This window comes from Myripristis murdjan, chromosome 15 (genome assembly GCF_902150065.1).
Source record: "Myripristis murdjan chromosome 15, fMyrMur1.1, whole genome shotgun sequence".
NCBI classification, from domain to species: Eukaryota; Metazoa; Chordata; class Actinopteri; order Holocentriformes; family Holocentridae; genus Myripristis; species Myripristis murdjan.
Genome location: NC_043994.1, coordinates 22,437,871 through 22,455,672, shown reverse-complemented (window position 1 = coordinate 22,455,672; position 17,802 = coordinate 22,437,871). Strand labels below are relative to the sequence as shown.

At 41.8% G+C, this 17,802-nt stretch overlaps 1 protein-coding gene across 5 annotated transcripts in view; it reads right to left on the bottom strand.

The window, feature by feature from the left end:
• Window positions 1-371: 371 nt before the first annotated feature.
• The window catches only part of pde10a (phosphodiesterase 10A), a 63,225-nt gene continuing 45,794 nt past the window's right edge, over window positions 372-17,802 (bottom strand). For 4 of the 5 annotated variants that reach the window (XM_030070650.1, XM_030070653.1, XM_030070652.1 and 1 more), the window contains 16 exons: window positions 17,357-17,512; window positions 16,503-16,553; window positions 15,831-15,889; window positions 15,493-15,544; window positions 14,305-14,447; window positions 13,929-14,021; window positions 13,321-13,507; window positions 12,378-12,520; window positions 11,870-11,953; window positions 11,223-11,373; window positions 10,936-11,091; window positions 9,101-9,273; window positions 8,829-8,940; window positions 8,101-8,181; window positions 6,045-6,133; window positions 3,103-3,232 (listed from right to left, as the gene is read on the bottom strand). In XM_030070650.1, the coding sequence (XP_029926510.1) occupies window positions 3,109-3,232; window positions 6,045-6,133; window positions 8,101-8,181; window positions 8,829-8,940; window positions 9,101-9,273; window positions 10,936-11,091; window positions 11,223-11,373; window positions 11,870-11,953; window positions 12,378-12,520; window positions 13,321-13,507; window positions 13,929-14,021; window positions 14,305-14,447; window positions 15,493-15,544; window positions 15,831-15,889; window positions 16,503-16,553; window positions 17,357-17,512 (1,854 nt within the window). In that variant the 3' untranslated portion in view covers window positions 3,103-3,108. Of the gene's footprint in view, window positions 3,233-6,044; window positions 6,134-8,100; window positions 8,182-8,828; window positions 8,941-9,100; window positions 9,274-10,935; window positions 11,092-11,222; window positions 11,374-11,869; window positions 11,954-12,377; window positions 12,521-13,320; window positions 13,508-13,928; window positions 14,022-14,304; window positions 14,448-15,492; window positions 15,545-15,830; window positions 15,890-16,502; window positions 16,554-17,356; window positions 17,513-17,802 lie in introns of all 5 variants that reach the window. The other variant, XM_030070651.1, reaches the window with a different exon arrangement.

The window sequence follows — 17,802 nt, the reverse complement described above, 5'->3', positions numbered from 1 at the left end:
TATTTACTGGTGATTTTATGCGTCAACACAGCTCCCATTTTGAATACACACTTCAAAGTGAGAGGAAGGGAATGGGCTCTCACTATTGCCATTACTTTAAGCCACCTCTAACTTTGTTATCACTAATTTTGCACTTTTGCGATGCATGTATAGCGTTCTGCAAGTGATGACATGGACATATCTTTCTGTTTCTGCTGTCAGACAAGTCTTGGATGATAAAACATATCATTGACTCAGGGTCACAAAATGCTGACAGAAGAGCAGGAACACATCAGCACCCAGCAGTTTAGCAGTTGATGCAGTAGTATTAATATTAAAAAAAAAAAAAAGGTTACGGGGAAACATGATTAAATGACCCAAGCACAGTGATGTGTATTTCAGGTATTTAATAAAAGTCATTAGGGCTACTGCTCTTACATTTACAGAGACATTCCTCAGTTATTTTCGGCAACAGTAACATGTCTAGACTGTTGTGTTTATCTTAATGTTCACTTTGTACAAAACAAAAAGGCCAACATTTTTTTTCTTTGTATAAAAAATATAAGTTAATTTAAATTTAACTCTAATTAAGAAAATAACAATAGTAATAATAGTGATAATAATAATCATCATCAATAATAATGATAAAGATCATAAGCTAAACATAGTGCAGACAATGGGATATAACTGGTGCTGAAAAATAGAAGGGACAGTGCAGTGTTATGGACTTATCCATATTTTAAGGTGGGGGTTAAGGGTGGGGGGAAAAGTAAAAAGCGCTCACTCTCTCTCTTTGTCACACTCTCTCTCTCTCTCTCTCACACACACACACACGCACGCACACGCACACACATGCATGCACGCACAGCCAGAAAGTGCATGACTGCCATTCAGTTTAGCACCAACAGAGCATACATCTTAGTCTGTACAAACTAAAATCTAGAATGTACACATTATACACCTATTACCATATATGCAAAATCATATATAAAATTTCAGTTTAGGTGCATGCTATTGTTGCTCTTGGTTGAAGGTTACTGGAAGCAATTCTGAAAAGTAAGACAGAGCACATCATGGAAACTGATGGCGCACGAACCCACATGCCACCGACAAGGATCTGCAATCATCAAGACATTCATCAAAATGTACATTCACACCTTTTTGGGGGTGGTGGGGGTTGGGGTTGGGATGGGGGTTGGGGAGGGGGGCACAGTACCAGTCTTTAAACAAATTATCCTAGCAGTAATTTCAGTCTCGGAGGGACAGTGTCCACTTGGAATGACGATTTCAGACAAAAGCATGTCTCTTTTCTTTTTCTTTTTTTTTTTTTTTTGTTTGGAAGATCTTGGAAACTCATCTGAAAGAGTTCAAATGTAACACTTTACATCTGTTCATCTGTTTGAGAGCAAATGCGAACGTAACGCAGGATAATTAAGTTCCCGACAGAGGTTAAGGAAATGGGTGGGGGACTTTTGGTACACACCTGCAAATAGTCAACTTACCCTCTTGAGTAGCAATCCCAGAGATACACATGTTGGAGTTTAGCTTTGTGGGAAAATATGACGCAGACGATTGATGCTACTTGGCCTGATGGACAGTCTGCCCCCCCAGCTTTGAAGAAGAACACTGAGGGCGGCTTCTTAAGTGATGTGTGTAAATTTACTGATCAGGAGACCTCTTCTGTTAGGCAGCTAAAATGGCAAACGTGCCATGCAGTGTTCGACTGAGGTTATGAATGCATGGCTAATGCTGTAATGTCCCTCAAATGGAGAGCTAATTTTATTGTAGAAAACATCCCAGACAGCACAGACTACTACCTGCTCCAATTGTCTGCTTTTATTTCATTTATACCTCGTGAATCCAGTCGCCTGCTTTAAATTAAGACTGTTCAAAATTGTCAGCATCTCTGTAAGAAAATGTGTTGCATCATTCCAAACTATTACTTATGTTGCACTGGGACCCCTAGTGACTCATGCAGTTTCCTTGTTTTAGCTTTGAGGGGATAAATTAGAAGGGTTAAATAATTTATCCCTGTAGAAATGATTGCTAAAGCTTACCGAGGGGTAGATCTCCCACATCTTTGTTTAAAATAATTAAAGTTCTGAGAGGGCCATGGTTATGAAAGTGAGAGCATAATTCAAACAGTATGCACTCCTAAGCATAGTGGCGCACTGTAAATGATTGCTATTGATCCCATGTGTGTATCTTGCTGTTTTAGATCTTGTGAACTCAGCGGTTGTTCTAAAAACAGACTGCTAGCCCAAGGTCAGATCCTGTTAATCAGACACTCAAAAGCTGATGTATGCAGCAGGTTCTTCAATGCCAGGGGCTGATGGCAGTGTTGCGGGGGCCACTTCTGGATGGAACATTGTGACTCTCGTGTGACTCTGCTAAGTGTTGACATTATCTAACTCCTCCCGTCACAGTTCATTTACGTTTTGTACAATATGCTGTGGGGGATTTCTGCAATCTCCACGTAGATTAGGCTGTATGTCTTTATTCAAGTACTGCAAAGGATTTTTGCTCAAAAGTAATAGAAAACATTCTGGCAACCACCTTCTCAATAAGATGGCTTTACAACATGCATCTGCTCTGAACATTCCTTCTGTCTCTGTGAATACCTCTCTGAAGTAGTTTGCGTACGATAACCCTACCACAGAAGGCAAACAGTACCATTTCGAAAAGCCTGAACCGACAACAAGATTTCACATATCCTAACCTGTGAAAGGTTCAGAGAGTAAGGCCTCTGCAAATACAAGACCATAAAAGAAACCAGCTGAAGTCAAATAAAAAATAATAAAATAACATAACATAAAACAGCTAAATAAACAACCAAAACTGCACAAGTCCATTCTACCTAATGAATTCCCAAGCTGAGTGGACGTAGGGTGATGGGTTGTAAGTCCCTCCCCATCGGCTGTCTGTCAGTCTCTGGGACCGGTGAAACCGTCAGTGTTGACACCTCCGTCACCCAATGAGGTAACCGTGTGTTTTCAAAGTAAGTCACCTTTACTACCCATAAGCTCTTCCCTTTCCTGCGAGCACAGGACACGGGCTCTTCTGCGAAGTCCCGGGTCTGCGGCAGGATTCAGGTTGTGTTCCTTTGGTGGGCCGGCAAGCCTTTGCTAGTTAGTTGTCCACCTTGACGGGGCCTGAATCACATGGCTGGCTGGGCTCCACAGGGTCTGAGGGTCTCACCACGATGTCCTCCACCTCGCCCCGCGCTATCTTCTCCCACTGGCACAGGTTTTCCCTGCAAACACAAGCACCTCCATCACATACAGGTTAACATGATGCATTGTGTGTGTGTGTGTGTGTGTGTGTGTGTGTGTGTGTGTGTGTGTGTGTGTGTGTGTGTGTGTGTGTGTGTTTGGTGGAGCTGGAATCAGGCCTTGGCTGCAAACTTAGATAGATAGATAGATAGATAGATAGATAGATAGATAGATAGACTGGGAATTTCCCAGTTTGGGATCAATAAAGTAAATCTATCTATTTTAATTTCTCAGAATTAATAAATGCCCAAAGATCTGAGAAGAGAGGATGCAGTCAGGTCTGAAGTTTTGGCTGTTAACTTCATCAGTGTTAAGGCAAAAACATTTGATAATTCTTTTCTACATGACAAAAACTTAGCAAAAAACAGACATAATCGGCTGTCAAAAAAGGATTTGTTGTTTCCACCAGACTCAGACGCCTAAGACAACATATATCAATGAGGAACAGTTTAATTTCACTATGATTTAATTCACTAGAAATTGTTGCAGCACCAAAAATGCATGAGTGATTAGTATGCATTAATCTCACCACTTTGAATCTATCCAGACAATCAGTTCAAGTGGGGATCCACGGCTTAATGAAAGTCAAGCTGGGCATGTGGAGCATTAAAAAAGCTTAAAAACCCTGTATTAGGTGATTCATGAACAAAAAATAACTGTGTCTTAAGTGATTATGCCAAGCCAATAATAACACTGGGAAAGTGTAGTTTGGAAAAGGGGCAAAATAAAAAATGACTTAGGAGAGACTGGACTAAACTGCAAAACTTGGTTACAAAAAATTGATTAAAAAATGACCAAAATTGAGAAAATTCAAATAAACATTTAACGCAAAAGAAAAAAAAAACAAAAAAAAAAAACGATCAAATTCCCAGTAACAGCTGCTAAAATAAACAGCGGCCGAAGACAGATCACCACAGTCAGAGAGCAACCGTGTAATTCAATCGTAACCGTAGCAGCAGTTCCATCAATTCTTGTTGTTGTCGTCAAGGTAACCTCTCCCCCCCGTGCCATAATCGAGCCTGACACGAGAGCGTAAAAAGTGCTGCCCTTCCCTGCCTTTCCATTCAGTTAACTCTGGCCTGATGTAGTTTACACGTCTGTGGCTGATCCCACAACAAGCCGGGCTCCGCAGGGTCTAGGCCCGCTGCCCGCGCAGAGCCCTGCCGCTGACGTCGAGGCCGGCCTTTCACTCTGCGCCGCTCACTTTGTTTGCATTCCCTGCAGATCAAGGTCACAACGGCTTACAACGCACCAGGTTACCCAGGAGGGGAAGCAAGTGTGCAACGTGAGCCCGATAAACAAGCCAGCTACACGCGATGCAGACACTGACACACACACACACACACACACACACAGGTAGAGTATACCCAGGCATATACGTGTTCACGCCCTCATCAACACACACATATGGATTCACACGTGGAAGCAAAGGCAAACACACACACAAATGCGCAGCCATGCCAGGTTTCACACACACACACACACACACACACTTATGCACCCCACTTGATCACCAACTGAATTTTTCCACGTTTGTTGCCAAGTAGGTGTGAAACCAAAACATAAAAGGAATTTGTCTTGGTATGTTTGTGCAAAAAAAGAGGAGAAACTTTCTAACAGTAAAAATAAAATAACGTGTGATATTGGTGGAACAACAAAAAAAATAAAGCAAAGCATTATTAAATACTTTATTAAATACAAAATATGCAATAGAACTGAATAAGAAAATGCTAAAAAGCTGTGAATGTGCAGATATATAGCAGCTGAGACATATACAGGATTTACAAGGGCAGTGCAGGCTTTATCCAAATGTAACTTACAGCATCCATATGCAGAACGCTAAACATGCTATGTAGATTTTGTTCAGTCAGCGGAGATGGTGATTAGGTGTTATTAAACTTTCCTTTTAAATGCTAATCCACCTAAAAGTATCCTAACCACGACATCAGTGAAATGTAATTTAGAAATTATTTAGACATAGCCACCATTTAGTTGTTGTATCATGTCGTAATTAAATGAATTATTTCTTCAAAAAGTTAAGCTGTTTGATCCATTATCAGTTTAACATTAATTTTGTGTCCATTTTACAAGGAACGCTTGGAATGTGTTTTTTTTTTTTTTTTTTTTTCCACGCTCTCCTCAACACCTCTAATCGGATTGGTTCCCATGCATGCTTGGTGGGATGTCCTGCACGCAAGTTGTTGTCAATATCCCGCCTGTCCTCTGCCAGGCTGTGTGTGACAATACCATGTGAAGGCACTAAACTCTCTGCACACTGAACAACGCACTGCACTGCACTGCACACAGTACAGCCGTTAAAATCTCCACGCTGCACGGGTAATTAAAGAATTAATAGAGGGGCTTGTTTCCAGAGCTAGAATGACCTGTGGCAAATGTACAGTTTATGGATGGGCTCTTTGTTGCCTCAAAATCTTAGCTTTTTATTACAGTACACACACGCACATACACACACACACACACACACACACACACACACATACACACAGAGTCAAAGAGGCTTGGATTCATATTCCATGAGCTATAGCTTCAGACGTGGATATAGATATAGATACAGATAGATATGGTCTTTATAGTCCTGTAGGAAATTTATTTTCACAGCCCCTACAAACACAGAAACATACAGATAAACATACCGCAACACACTGATGTACATACAGGCAACCTTCAACCCTCCCAGTGCCCCAACACATATACATTATCACACACACACACACACACACACACACCATTCAGCCTATGGGTCTATACTGGGTCAGCGAGGCAGATACTCACTTGCAGGCTTTTAGAAGAGGACCAGATGGAGGGAAAAGCTCTGATAATGTCGTATAACACGGAACAGCAACAGCATTGTAGAATCCCACCTTGAAAAACAATCAAAAAGCAAATTTTCAGTTTTTTTTTTCAGTGTTGTAAAATACTTTGAAAGACAGAATGAGCGATAAGTCAATGTATAGAAATGATAACCTTTATAAATTCTAATGAACAGTCCGCTCTGCAATAAATATCATGATTTCAATTCTGTCTGATTTCTCAGATGGACTGATGACTTATTCATGGACAGGGACTGTCAAGAAAATTTTTTAGGGAGGGGTTGGCACGCCGAATTTACTCTCCAAGGCCACAGAACTGCTCTGTCTCTGGTGACCAATCCTCAGAATATCTGAGGACCTGACCCAAATTTTGTGATAAATCTAGCACATAAATTTAGAAATTCCTTTACATAGAGGTGGGGTGACGGGACATCCCGAAAAAATTCATGAAAGTCAAACTACAGTTCACAGTTTACAATTAGGAGCAGTTGTTGTTTTTCCTGAAGAAAAAGAAACACAATGGCAGCTGACTTCAGGTTCATGAACAAAAATAACAAATTTTAAGAGTTGAGTCTTGACTTTCATGTGTTTTACTGTAACTGTTCACTGACACTGAATGTAATGTGCTGGAGGCCACGCCCACTGTGGCCAGGTGACCCCCTCCTCCCCCTCAACCCTGACATACTGACTGACCTCCTGATGGAGTTAACCCCACCCACCTGGTACAACAAGTACGCTAAATCAAATGTTCAGACTCATTTAGAACAGCTTCACTCCTCCTTAAAAAGCTACCAAACAAATCTTGAACTGTGTCTGGTGACATGTTGAGCGATTATTCAGTAGGGAAAGCTTTTCCATCTTTTGGGGGAAGCACTTATAATTTATGCACTGACATTCTGGCCTCTTCGGACCTCTGAAAATTGCCTTATGCTGCTTTAAAAAGTCATAAATAAAAGCGGTGGTTGTTACCTTTAAGACTGACACATTGCTAATAGCTTTTCAGGATCCTTCACTACCTAAGTATCTTTTCATCTGGTGTTTCTGTTATTTTGTCCAGCCCCTCCTGTATTTTTGAAAGAACAAACATGAAGCTTTTCCACGTAGGATGTCAAATTTTTGAGCATTTCGTTTCGTTGTTTATGAGTCAAAAAAACGAGAGCTCATCCTCCCCGGCACATACGCCCAGCTAGTTTGGGATATTTTGGGGGCGAACGTGAACCTTAAGGCGCAGCTTTAGATTAGTATCTGAGGAATGTTAAAGCTCCTCTTATCTCTGAAGTTGTCTGCTGTTAAGCTGTGTGTGTGTGTGGTATGTGTACTTGTAAGGTATAATGTGTTTTATGATGCTCTCCGCAGACGGCAGGCCGGAGCTTTACATTCTATTGTAATCCTGTTTGATGCGAGTCGAGGCGGCGGGTCAGTTTCCCATGTAGGGAAGTGTTAACATTGTACAGACGTCTTGGGCCCATTTCTAACGGACTGAATTATTACAGGATAGGTCGGTGATGGACGACGCGAGGATAGAAGTGTTTAGGTTTTACCGGAACACTCTGGAGATGTCTTATCGGGACATTACGTGATTGTGATTTTAGCTACAAAAGTTTGAGATTTAGCCTCGGCTGCCTAAAAGAATGAACACACACACATACACGCGCTACCTGCGATGACAAACTGTCTCTAATGTGCACTTATGTTTGTGTGTGTCTGCGTGTGTGTAATATTATTTGGTATTTTCTTGTCTTTTTTTGATTGTTTTAGGGTTAGGGTTAGCCATTTCCTCCATTTGCACCTGCCTTAAAGACTTTTAGGTGTGCAGATTATTATTTTATTTCATTTTATTAGTTTAAAAAAATACAAAAACATATATTTCATTACTTATTTATTTAACTTTATTGGAACGTATTCTTATTTTTGGACTGTAAAACAGAAGGCCTTGTATGTGAAAGAGACAGATAAACAAAGCAGATAGGAGAAGAGAGAATAAAAAGGAGTCATATTAGTCCAGGTGCTGGTCTTACCTGGCCCTGTGGCACCTCGTCCTTCTTGTCTCTGTCCATCATGGAGATGGGCTGCATCCCAATCTTCTTCATCTCATCTCCCTGAGGAGAGGCACAACACATCTGCATCATCGGATTCTCTCCCTTCTGTAAAAGCTTACTGACTGCCAGACCACACTAGTTACATTACACTGCAAAAACGCAAAATCTTACCAAGATTATTTGTCTTATTTCAAGTCAAAAATGTCTTATTTCTAGTCAAAATATCTCATTACACTAAGACATGATCACCTCAGAAGTAAATTGTTTTTAGACAATTTTCACTTGTTTCAAGTGAAAATTTGCTTGAAACAACTGAAAATTTGCTTGTTTCATTGGCAAAATTTGCCAGTGGAAAAAGTGAAAATTCACTTGAAATAAGTGAAAATTAGCTAGAAACAAGAAACAAATTTTGCCAATGAAACAAGCAAATTTTTACTTGTTTCAAGCAAATTTTCACTTGAAACAAGAGACAATTGTCTAAAAACAAGTTACTTCTGAGATGATCATGTCTAATTTTAAGTGTAATGAGATATTTTGACTAGGAATAAGACATTTTTGACTTGAAATAAGACAAATAATCTTGGTAAGATTTTGAGTTTTTGCAGTGTGAGCCTTTCGAGTGAGTGTGGGAGCACAGTTACGAGTATTGGCTGCGTTATGAGCACGTCACGAAAAACAGTTTCAGCTCCAGCAGCATCAGACTGTACCTCGGCCCAGAACTCAGCGTAGATGTCGTTGGCTGTGAGTCGTGTGATTGGCCATAGCTTGGTAACAGAGCACAGGTCACATGCTGTCATCATCAGACCAATCACACGGTCCCTGGGGGGAACAAAGCCTGGTTATAGCTGTGCTGTGAAACTCAATGTGCTTTTCATGTGCACCAGGTCCATGTCTCTCAGCGGGCTGCAACGAGGCCTGGCAGAGTCCCCGCCCTGACCTGCGTACCGATATAAGGGCACAGTGTGAGTCGTGACCTGACCTGTGTCCGTGGTTGTTGAAGTCCAGCGTACCCGAGGTCAGCAGCTCTGCCAACTGCTGGCGGTTGCCGAAGTAGAGGGCGAGGTCGGTGGCGATGATGGCCTTCCGGATGATCTCCAGCACCTGCTCATACTCACTGGAAGTCAGGTTGGAGAAAATATTGTGCCCTTCCAGCTATGGGAAACAAAGAGATCAATAAAAAAGCAAAAGCTCCACTTATGAGGGCGTTCAGCTTAGCTAGACTACAACAGGCTGTAAAGCCAGCGGGCCTCTCTGGGCGAGCCCCTGTCAGACGATCCTGGGGGTTTAGAGGAGGACTCTCAGAGCAATACAAATACAACACAATGCAAATACGTGAGGAAGCCACACAGAGAGAGTGCATGTATGTGCACGCATGAGATGCACACGTTAGTTATCCAGACAGGCTTTGCTAATTTCATTATTTCAGCAGCTATGTTGCACAGTATGCTGTGTGCTCATAGTAGGCCTACCTGTCTTGTATACAATTGGCCATATAATAAAAAATATAAAATAAATTATTTACAGAGCGCTTTTCAAAACCACACTAGAAAGTGGTTCACAACAAGGTGCAACATAAAAACAAGGTGAAAATTAAAATAAAAAGTACAGGCCAAATGTGATGCCATACTTTCCATATGAGTAGATATGAACCAATTTTTATTGAATGCTCTCTTTTGTTAAAAGAATAAAAATACAAGTAAATCAGGCTTGTTTTTTCATTTTAATGGAGGTTAGGATTTTACATTCCTCTAGGTTATGTGTCTTTGTGCTTTGGCTTTAGGTGTGTGGGCTACAAAGTAGTTTCTAAATGACAGCCCTGCCTCAAAACCACTTTTGTAAAGCTACAGTAGCAGGTGTCTGTTTAAAATGTGTTGCAGTTCTGATTCAATCCTGTGGCTATTTTTGAGGTTGCTCTTTTGTGATGTTCCTGTTCCTGCATCCTGTTATGTGCCCATCTACCCGTGTCGGTAAACTTACGTTTGCAACAACTGATCCTGTTTGCAAGCATCTCCATATTAGGCGTATGCTGTCATGGTTAATAAGACCGCTGCCCTTGATAACTCTGTTGCTCCTGTTACTGTGCACAGTCACAATATCCTTTTTTAATGTGGTGTTTCCATTATTATGTGATATTAAAATTCTAGCTTTGTCAGGTAGAATTATTTCAACAGATACTGAGATTTCCACATGTTCATGAAAGTCAAAATTTCAGTGAGAATCATAAGTACTCATAAGTAATTTTCATTTTTGCTAAGCATATTTTCTTGCAATACAAAACATATACTAGGTCGTCTCAGTAGCACCGCAATACTTAAAATGTACTGTGGTTAAAAAAAAAAATGTTATTTGACATACATTGTTCAGTTATTAAAAAATCTTCTGCGATTTGCATATTGCACTTTTTTTTTTTTTCAAATTTAGATTAAATGTTCAGCTTGTAATCAGAACTACTTAATGTGAAGAAGCTCTTTCTTTTGGGTTCAGATTTTTTTTTCCCCACAGCCGAGTGCTGCTTGCTGCACAAGAAGGCTCAACAGTTAATTCAGTGTTTGGGTCAGGTCGATCATTCATCTGTGCTAATTTGAAAACAATTAACGGTTGAGGTTCACTTACTCTCCAACAGGACGACAGTGTTGCTGATTTGTTGCTTAAATAATGAAAAAGTCAACACATATTGCACCATTCCCTGTTATTTGCATGCTTACTTACTTGCTATATTAGAATTTAGTGAATGGTCAATTAGAAAAGAGTCCTCTGACATTTTGCTCGTTGTGCTCACTGCACAGTAGGTGGTTCTGCTTAGTGGAGCTCTACCTGTAGGATGGAGACAGTCTGAGAGAAGTGGTGCTGCTCCATGGTGGAGGTGGAGTACAGAGCGGCCAGCGGATGGTCAAACTTCTGCAGGTATGTGTTGCTGTACCCCCGATGGTCGAGGTCATGGCACAGACAGGCTATTAATAGACCCTTCTTCTGCATACCGTCGTGGGTAGAGGACAAACAAGGATGAGATTAATTCCTGAAAGCACCAGAGGACCTCAGAAACTTCATCTTATTTCCAAATTCATTCATTTTTTTTGTGTCGGACCCAAGAAGGAGCAAACCTCTAGTTCTGTGAAGATCCCAGAGACTTTCTGCAGGATGGCGTACATACAGTGAGCCACCGTCACCGCGTGCTTCCAGTTGTGGTACGGTACACGCCGGTAGTTCTTCCGTACGGACATGGTAAACCGACACAGTTTCTCCAGCTCAAAGCTGAGGCCAACACACAGTGAGAGACCATCGCAGAAAAATTAAAAATTAATCATCGGGGCTTTGATGACTGTTTTGACCATGTGCACTGCTACTGAAGCACACTGCAAAATAAATCTCCATGATGTTACCAAAAATGTTGTCTAATATTTGGTGTTAACAATCAGATTTTCAATGACAGACTAAATGATTCAAAAACTAAAAGATGAAAAACAAAATTTTCAAAATGCAATTTCACTTGTTTCAGGAGTTTTAGTATAAATACTAAAACAATACAGAAACAAGGGAGAATAAGGCAGATCAGCCCATTAGTTTAGAGTAAATAACACTTTATTTGAGAAAACTCCTGAAACAAGTTGATTAGCATTGGAAACAAGTGGCAGCTTACATTTCCGTTTTGTTTAAGAAAAACAAGATTTTAGAGACTAAATGATTTGTTAAAATGGGTATTTTTTGTGGCGTAATGATATCCACATCGACACAGCCCCTGACATCTTACCTATTCTTTCCACAGGAGTTATGAACCATGTAGACAAAGACAGCAGGCCAGATCTCCTCAAAGGGACTAATGTCAAAGTGGAACCTGGAGGAGGGAGGGAGAGATCGGGGGAGAGTCTCAGATTAGCATGGACAGCACACCTGGGAGGGAGGAGAGGAGAGACAGATCAGGGGACATCTGAGGTCTGGAGCTGTAGATCTGACAGGCTGTCATCCAGAAGCCCCGCCCCTTCCTGCTCTGTGGAGTGTCCCCCCTCTTGCAGAGCCTCCTCATCCAGGCCTGGACTCTGTCACCGTCTCCTTCACAGACACATGGCTGTAGGCCAGACTACAGTCAGGGTCACAGGTTTAGTATATAGACAGAGATAGTGACCAAGGCCTGCTTTGAATCTGCGGCTAACATGGTAACACTACGCAACAAATACATCCCAAATGCACGGCAAGGTGACGGGACGTCCTGACAACTCATAAAGGGAACTTGATGAAGCAGCGGTGAGAAAGACACTCACATTTCAATCTCCTTATAAATGGGCGTGGGGAGGTTGAGCTGTGTAAGGGTCTTCCACTCTTCCGATGTGCAGATGCTGTGATACGACAGTTTTTCCATCGTCACTCTGTAAATGCACTCTGAGTGCCGGATCCGATGGTACATCTGCAGGCACACGGAGAAAAATTGTGGAACGGGAAATTAGTATTCAAAACTTCAAACAGAAGATGAACACTCCAGCGAACTGAACTCTCTCTGTATACGGTGAATGCCATCTATCATGTTGGATTCTTCAAATGTATTAAGAAAATATGTCATCAGTCCACCGCTGCTGGCATTTCCAGTGTAGTGGAGGGCTCTGGCAAAGTTAATACACATCCGCAACAGTCCTGCAACATAATTTAGCTGGGTGTCTCCAGAAAGCAGCTCAACATCTGGTTTGTATCCCCGTCCCCTTCCCAGACAGGCAGGAATAAGACTTTCAGGTGCAGACGCCAACCCTCACACCTTCCGCCATAACAAATAAATCAGGAGCTGGCCTAAGTGACTTACCTAAAGACACGAGGCATAAATTACGGCTAAACATAAATCCTGTCAGTGGACCGACACAGAGAGCTTCTCTGAAAAATATTAACATGCCTCATCAATTTTAAAACTAACTTCGTGACGCCGCTCCTGCGTAAGTTTGTCGCACAAGGCGGTGAGTCAGGCCCCACAGGGGGGAGAGGCTTTGACAGACAGACCACACAACTCCAGCGTCAAGAGTTGGCATGATTCATGAAGTGAATTTGTGTTCCATGTATTATATAACCTTCACATAACTGTACATGCACAGCCAGGGATAACGATCAGGCTTGTTGTGGGGAAAGATAGGAAGGATTTTTTTTTAATTTATTTTTTTTGCTTTTGGAGAATATCAGGTATTTTAGCAATGTCTTAACACATTCAGGTGGACTGTTACTCACATTTGCACAGTGTAAGGCCAAAGCACAAAAGACAGCAAACATCTTGAAGTTGTTCTCATCTGTTTTAGTGAAGGCACTTCCGCTTAGCTTGTTCACCATCTGCACCACACCGATAACGGTCCCCCTGCTCACGATGGGCATGCACAGGATGTTTCGCGTGGTGTAGCCAGTTTTGAGGTCCACTTCTCTGTTAAGGGAGACACGCAAAAACACCAAACATCACTTTGCCATTCATCCCGGTTCATAACGCGGCCCGTAGAGGTGCAGCATGTCTAATCCTTGATTACTGTTGTGCGCTGAGGAGTAGTGAAGTGCGATCGCTTACTCATCCGGGCTTTGGATAATCATCTTATTTCAGATTACACTGAAATCTAGACAGGCTCTTTAATGAATAGGATAGGAGTACGACGGCACTTTTTATATCGTAAACACAGCAGGAAATAAAGCAAACTGAAGCGATTTATGCAGAATGTTTCCACACAGATAAGTCATGGCAAAGCTATTACCCGGCAAAGTTTAATTAGATTTGAGATAATCATGAGTAACAGATAATAACAGATGTAAGTAACAGATAAAGACGGCTTATAGGCGAGCCTGTAGGATTTTACCGGTTGAACCGTGGGTCTGCATAGGCATCTGGGATATTTAAGACTTCCCCTGTCCGAGCCACTTGGCCAGCTATTCCCTTCTCTATAGAAAACCTGCAGGGAAAAGGGAGAGGAGAGGAAGAGAGAGGAGGAGGAGAGGAAATGAATGGAGAGGAGAGAGATGAGAGTTCAGGCTGTCATGGCTCCTCAGTCATCGGACAGTCACTCGCGGCTCCCTACATCTGCTGCCGGGGAATGTTATTGCCACAACATTCTTCGAACACGTGTGTAAAAAAATATATCAGAGAAGATCACAGGAAAAAAAAAACGACAGCGGTTGAAAGCGTACACAAGGTTTAGCACGGCACAGGAGAAAAAGGGGGAAAGTCTCACACACCTAATTTCTTTGGTTTTCCTAAAGACAGGCTTGCCTTCGTTCTCCTCCCCGATATCGAACAGGTCAGAGTACAGTTCTTTGTTATTGTGATCTACCTGGAAGAGTGCACATCTGTCCGCATTCACCAAGTTTTTTGCATATATCTGCAACACAAAACGAGGGACAATGCCTTATTAGAAACTTGTCAAGAAGTACTGAAAAAAAAAAAAAACATGGCCAATTAGAGGACTCTGACCTACAACGTAATTAGCTCAGATACACAGTTCCAATATTATTTTATGAGATGAACAGATAAAGGCAGAGAACTGTAACACATACAGTACAATTATGGGTCATTGCACTTCATGTGAGCACTGGAGCCACATGAGTTGAATGACCTAAGATGATACCACAAGTCACAAGGCAAAACACAAGGTACACACACAAACAGAGAGGTGGGTTTTAATGAAAAAAGAAACAGGGATAAAAAAAAAAAACATGCCAGTGAGTTACACACATGTACTCCACTTATAGATTCCAGTCCATCTCACATTTTAATTATTTTTGCAAACCAGAAGAAATTAAACAAAGTGCAAGATTTGCCAAACTTGCGACGCACTGCTTTAAGATCACTGTGGAGCCAAATTATGTATTTTGTCATCCATGCCCAATTTTACATAGGTGTCTTTAAAGGAACAGTTCACCCAAAATACAAAAAAAAGACATTTTCCCATTTATCACAAGTGCAATCTATCCATTCAGGCAGGATAGATAAAGTTTGCTGGTGTTCTTCGGCAGTAATTCTTCACCCCCAAAAGTGACTGGACTGGACAATATTCGATCCAGTGTCATTGTACTGGAGTGCTGGGAGTCATGGAAAGTCATGGCAAACTGGAAACGTCACCATAATATTTTTATACATGTTTTAAAATATCTTTTTTTCCCTTTTTTAAAAAGTTTGGGCAAACTATTCCTTTAAGATGGTCAGAATTCATACCTTTATTTTAAGTATTCAGTGAGACTGGTGTTACTCTCAAAAATTGTCAATAATACACTCCAAGCACGAGGATGGCCTGTGTGTATCTCTACCAACTACTCAACTACTAACTACTTTGTGCAAACACACATAATCTGACACACATTCCCAACGAGTGGTCTTGAAGACCGGGTAAATCAGCGCACACACACACTTGCAGGAAGCACACTCACCATAATATGTTCAAGTAGAGAATCTATTGCCACAATGTTGTCAAAGTATGTTCTGTGCAAAAAAGAAGAAATGGCGCATTGAGATGTTTGACAAATGGGAAGGAAGCTCTGATGAGGTTCACACTCAAGACGTGAGAGGCTAAGCTGCCAAAAACTGATCTATTGCGTAACCAACAGAGATTGTAGCACTCAAATCTCAGACTGATAGACCAAAACAAAAGCTAGTTGTGCAAACACTCTGAAAATGATCTTTTCCAAGGTTTTGCCTCCTCTTAATCAGCCTTGATTTAACACTACACATTATAATTTCTCTCCAACAAACTGACAGCTGCTCTTACTTTGACACATCCAGTAGGAAGTCATTGAGCTCAGTCTGTTTGGCGAGGCCTCGGCACACCTACACAGAAACACAGAGAAGTAGGTCATGACCTGGCACACACACACACACACACACACGGTGGTATTGCACAATTCTCATACAACACTAACCGCTTTATTGCATCCCGCATGCACTGTAAACGAGCCAAGTTGCAGGCTGCACGCTTGGCTCAGGGCCACTTTTCACCAGATGCAGTGACAACAGTGTTTTGCAGTGTTTTGCAGCGAGCAGCCAACCCAGCGAAGCCAACCTCACTGAGCCACGGAGGCCCACTGTGGCCTGCGCTGCACTGGGACGCGGCTTCTCTGAGGTGTTGTGCTATCCGTTCATGTAAAAAACAGCGTTGGGTCATAATGACGTCCACGGGGAGCTGTTTGTTAAATCTATGGCTTGGTTGATTAGACTGGGCCCACTGACAACCCAGTTCCTGTACACAGTGGATTTCCCCCATCAAAAACACCGGCGCAGAACCAGAACAAACAAAGTCACACAAGATCATAATAAGTGGGACAGGTAGGGTTCAGCATGTTCCCAGAGAGCCCTGTGGTGTATTGTATCTGTCACATTCACATGGAAGCTTGATTCATAATTATTCTCGAAGTCTTAATTGGAAAACAACCCCACGTCTCACCTGTACTTGATGAATGGCGACTGACGCCCACGCTAAATTAGCTGTTGCAACCTGAAAAAAAAAAAGAAAGAAAAAAAAGAAAATGAAGTTTAGCTGGAAAGCGCTGGATTTTGGAAGGAAATTAAGAGATCAAAGTAAATACAAATTATGACACATTTCCTGGTTCTTGTCACATTTTCTATTTTGTGTATTTAAACACACGTATCTGTTCTGCTCCATGTTATTTAAATTGTAATTATGCACATGTCAGGGAGTCTCACAGCGAGAACCAACAGACTGACACACTCGCTGGGGAATTGTACTCTGATTTATACTCGTTCTATAGCCTAAAAAAACTCATCCTATTCCAAATAAAAGCAGGGAGATGCTCTGTTATGAGAGGGAAAATATAAATGATCAATAAATAAAGGTGCCTCTGCTTTAGTCTTTAATTTTATGTGTTTGATTGCTCACTCTTGTATTTTGTCTTGTGGGTCACAGTGGAGATTTTGTGTTTTTATTTGCAAAGGCTACACACCATGATTTTATACTCTACTTGCACTTGCATTACGTACATTTATTTTAACTATCAAACAAAAATAATCCTTCCAAGTCTGATTCCTATGTACGTATCTAATATCTAATATTTTCTCCCTGAGTGAACAGCCACTATCCTCATCCCATTAGCACCTACTGGCAGGTCCTCCGGGACGACAGCACACTGCTATAATGCATTTTTAACACTTAACCGAACCCCACAAGGCTATATAGATCTTAAACAGATCCAAATTACGGTGAATACCAGGCTAAATGCAGCTCTGTGAGCCTTGCTCCAGCCGCCCAATCTTGCTGTGTTTTGTCTGGGTCAGACTGACCTCCTGGTGGCTGAGGTTGAAGGGCTCCTTGCCCCAGTGCCGATGCAGCTCCAGGATGGCAATGAGGTCCCCGATGGCAGTGAGGATGGGGAGGCACAGGACAGAGTGAACATGGATCCCTGAGTCCTGCCCTGTGCCGTCGGGGAAGCGCTCATCCTGCAACACACAGGTCAGGGAAGTTCAGCGTCACCGGCACTGCACAGGAGAGGTCACTGCAGCTGATATGGATGAAAAAGAGTCTGCCAAAGCTTCAACACAACGTTTCCCCACTAGCATTGGGCATTCATGTCTTACTTAGAGTGTGAGGTGTGAATAAACAGCCTGGATGGACTTATTTTCTGGCTGTAAGGAGGCTCCAATCATGCATCTGTCCTGCATTACAACTGCAGGGCATTTACATTGCAGGCACCCAAGTGTAAATGTTTAAGTGTAGCGCGCTGCAAACA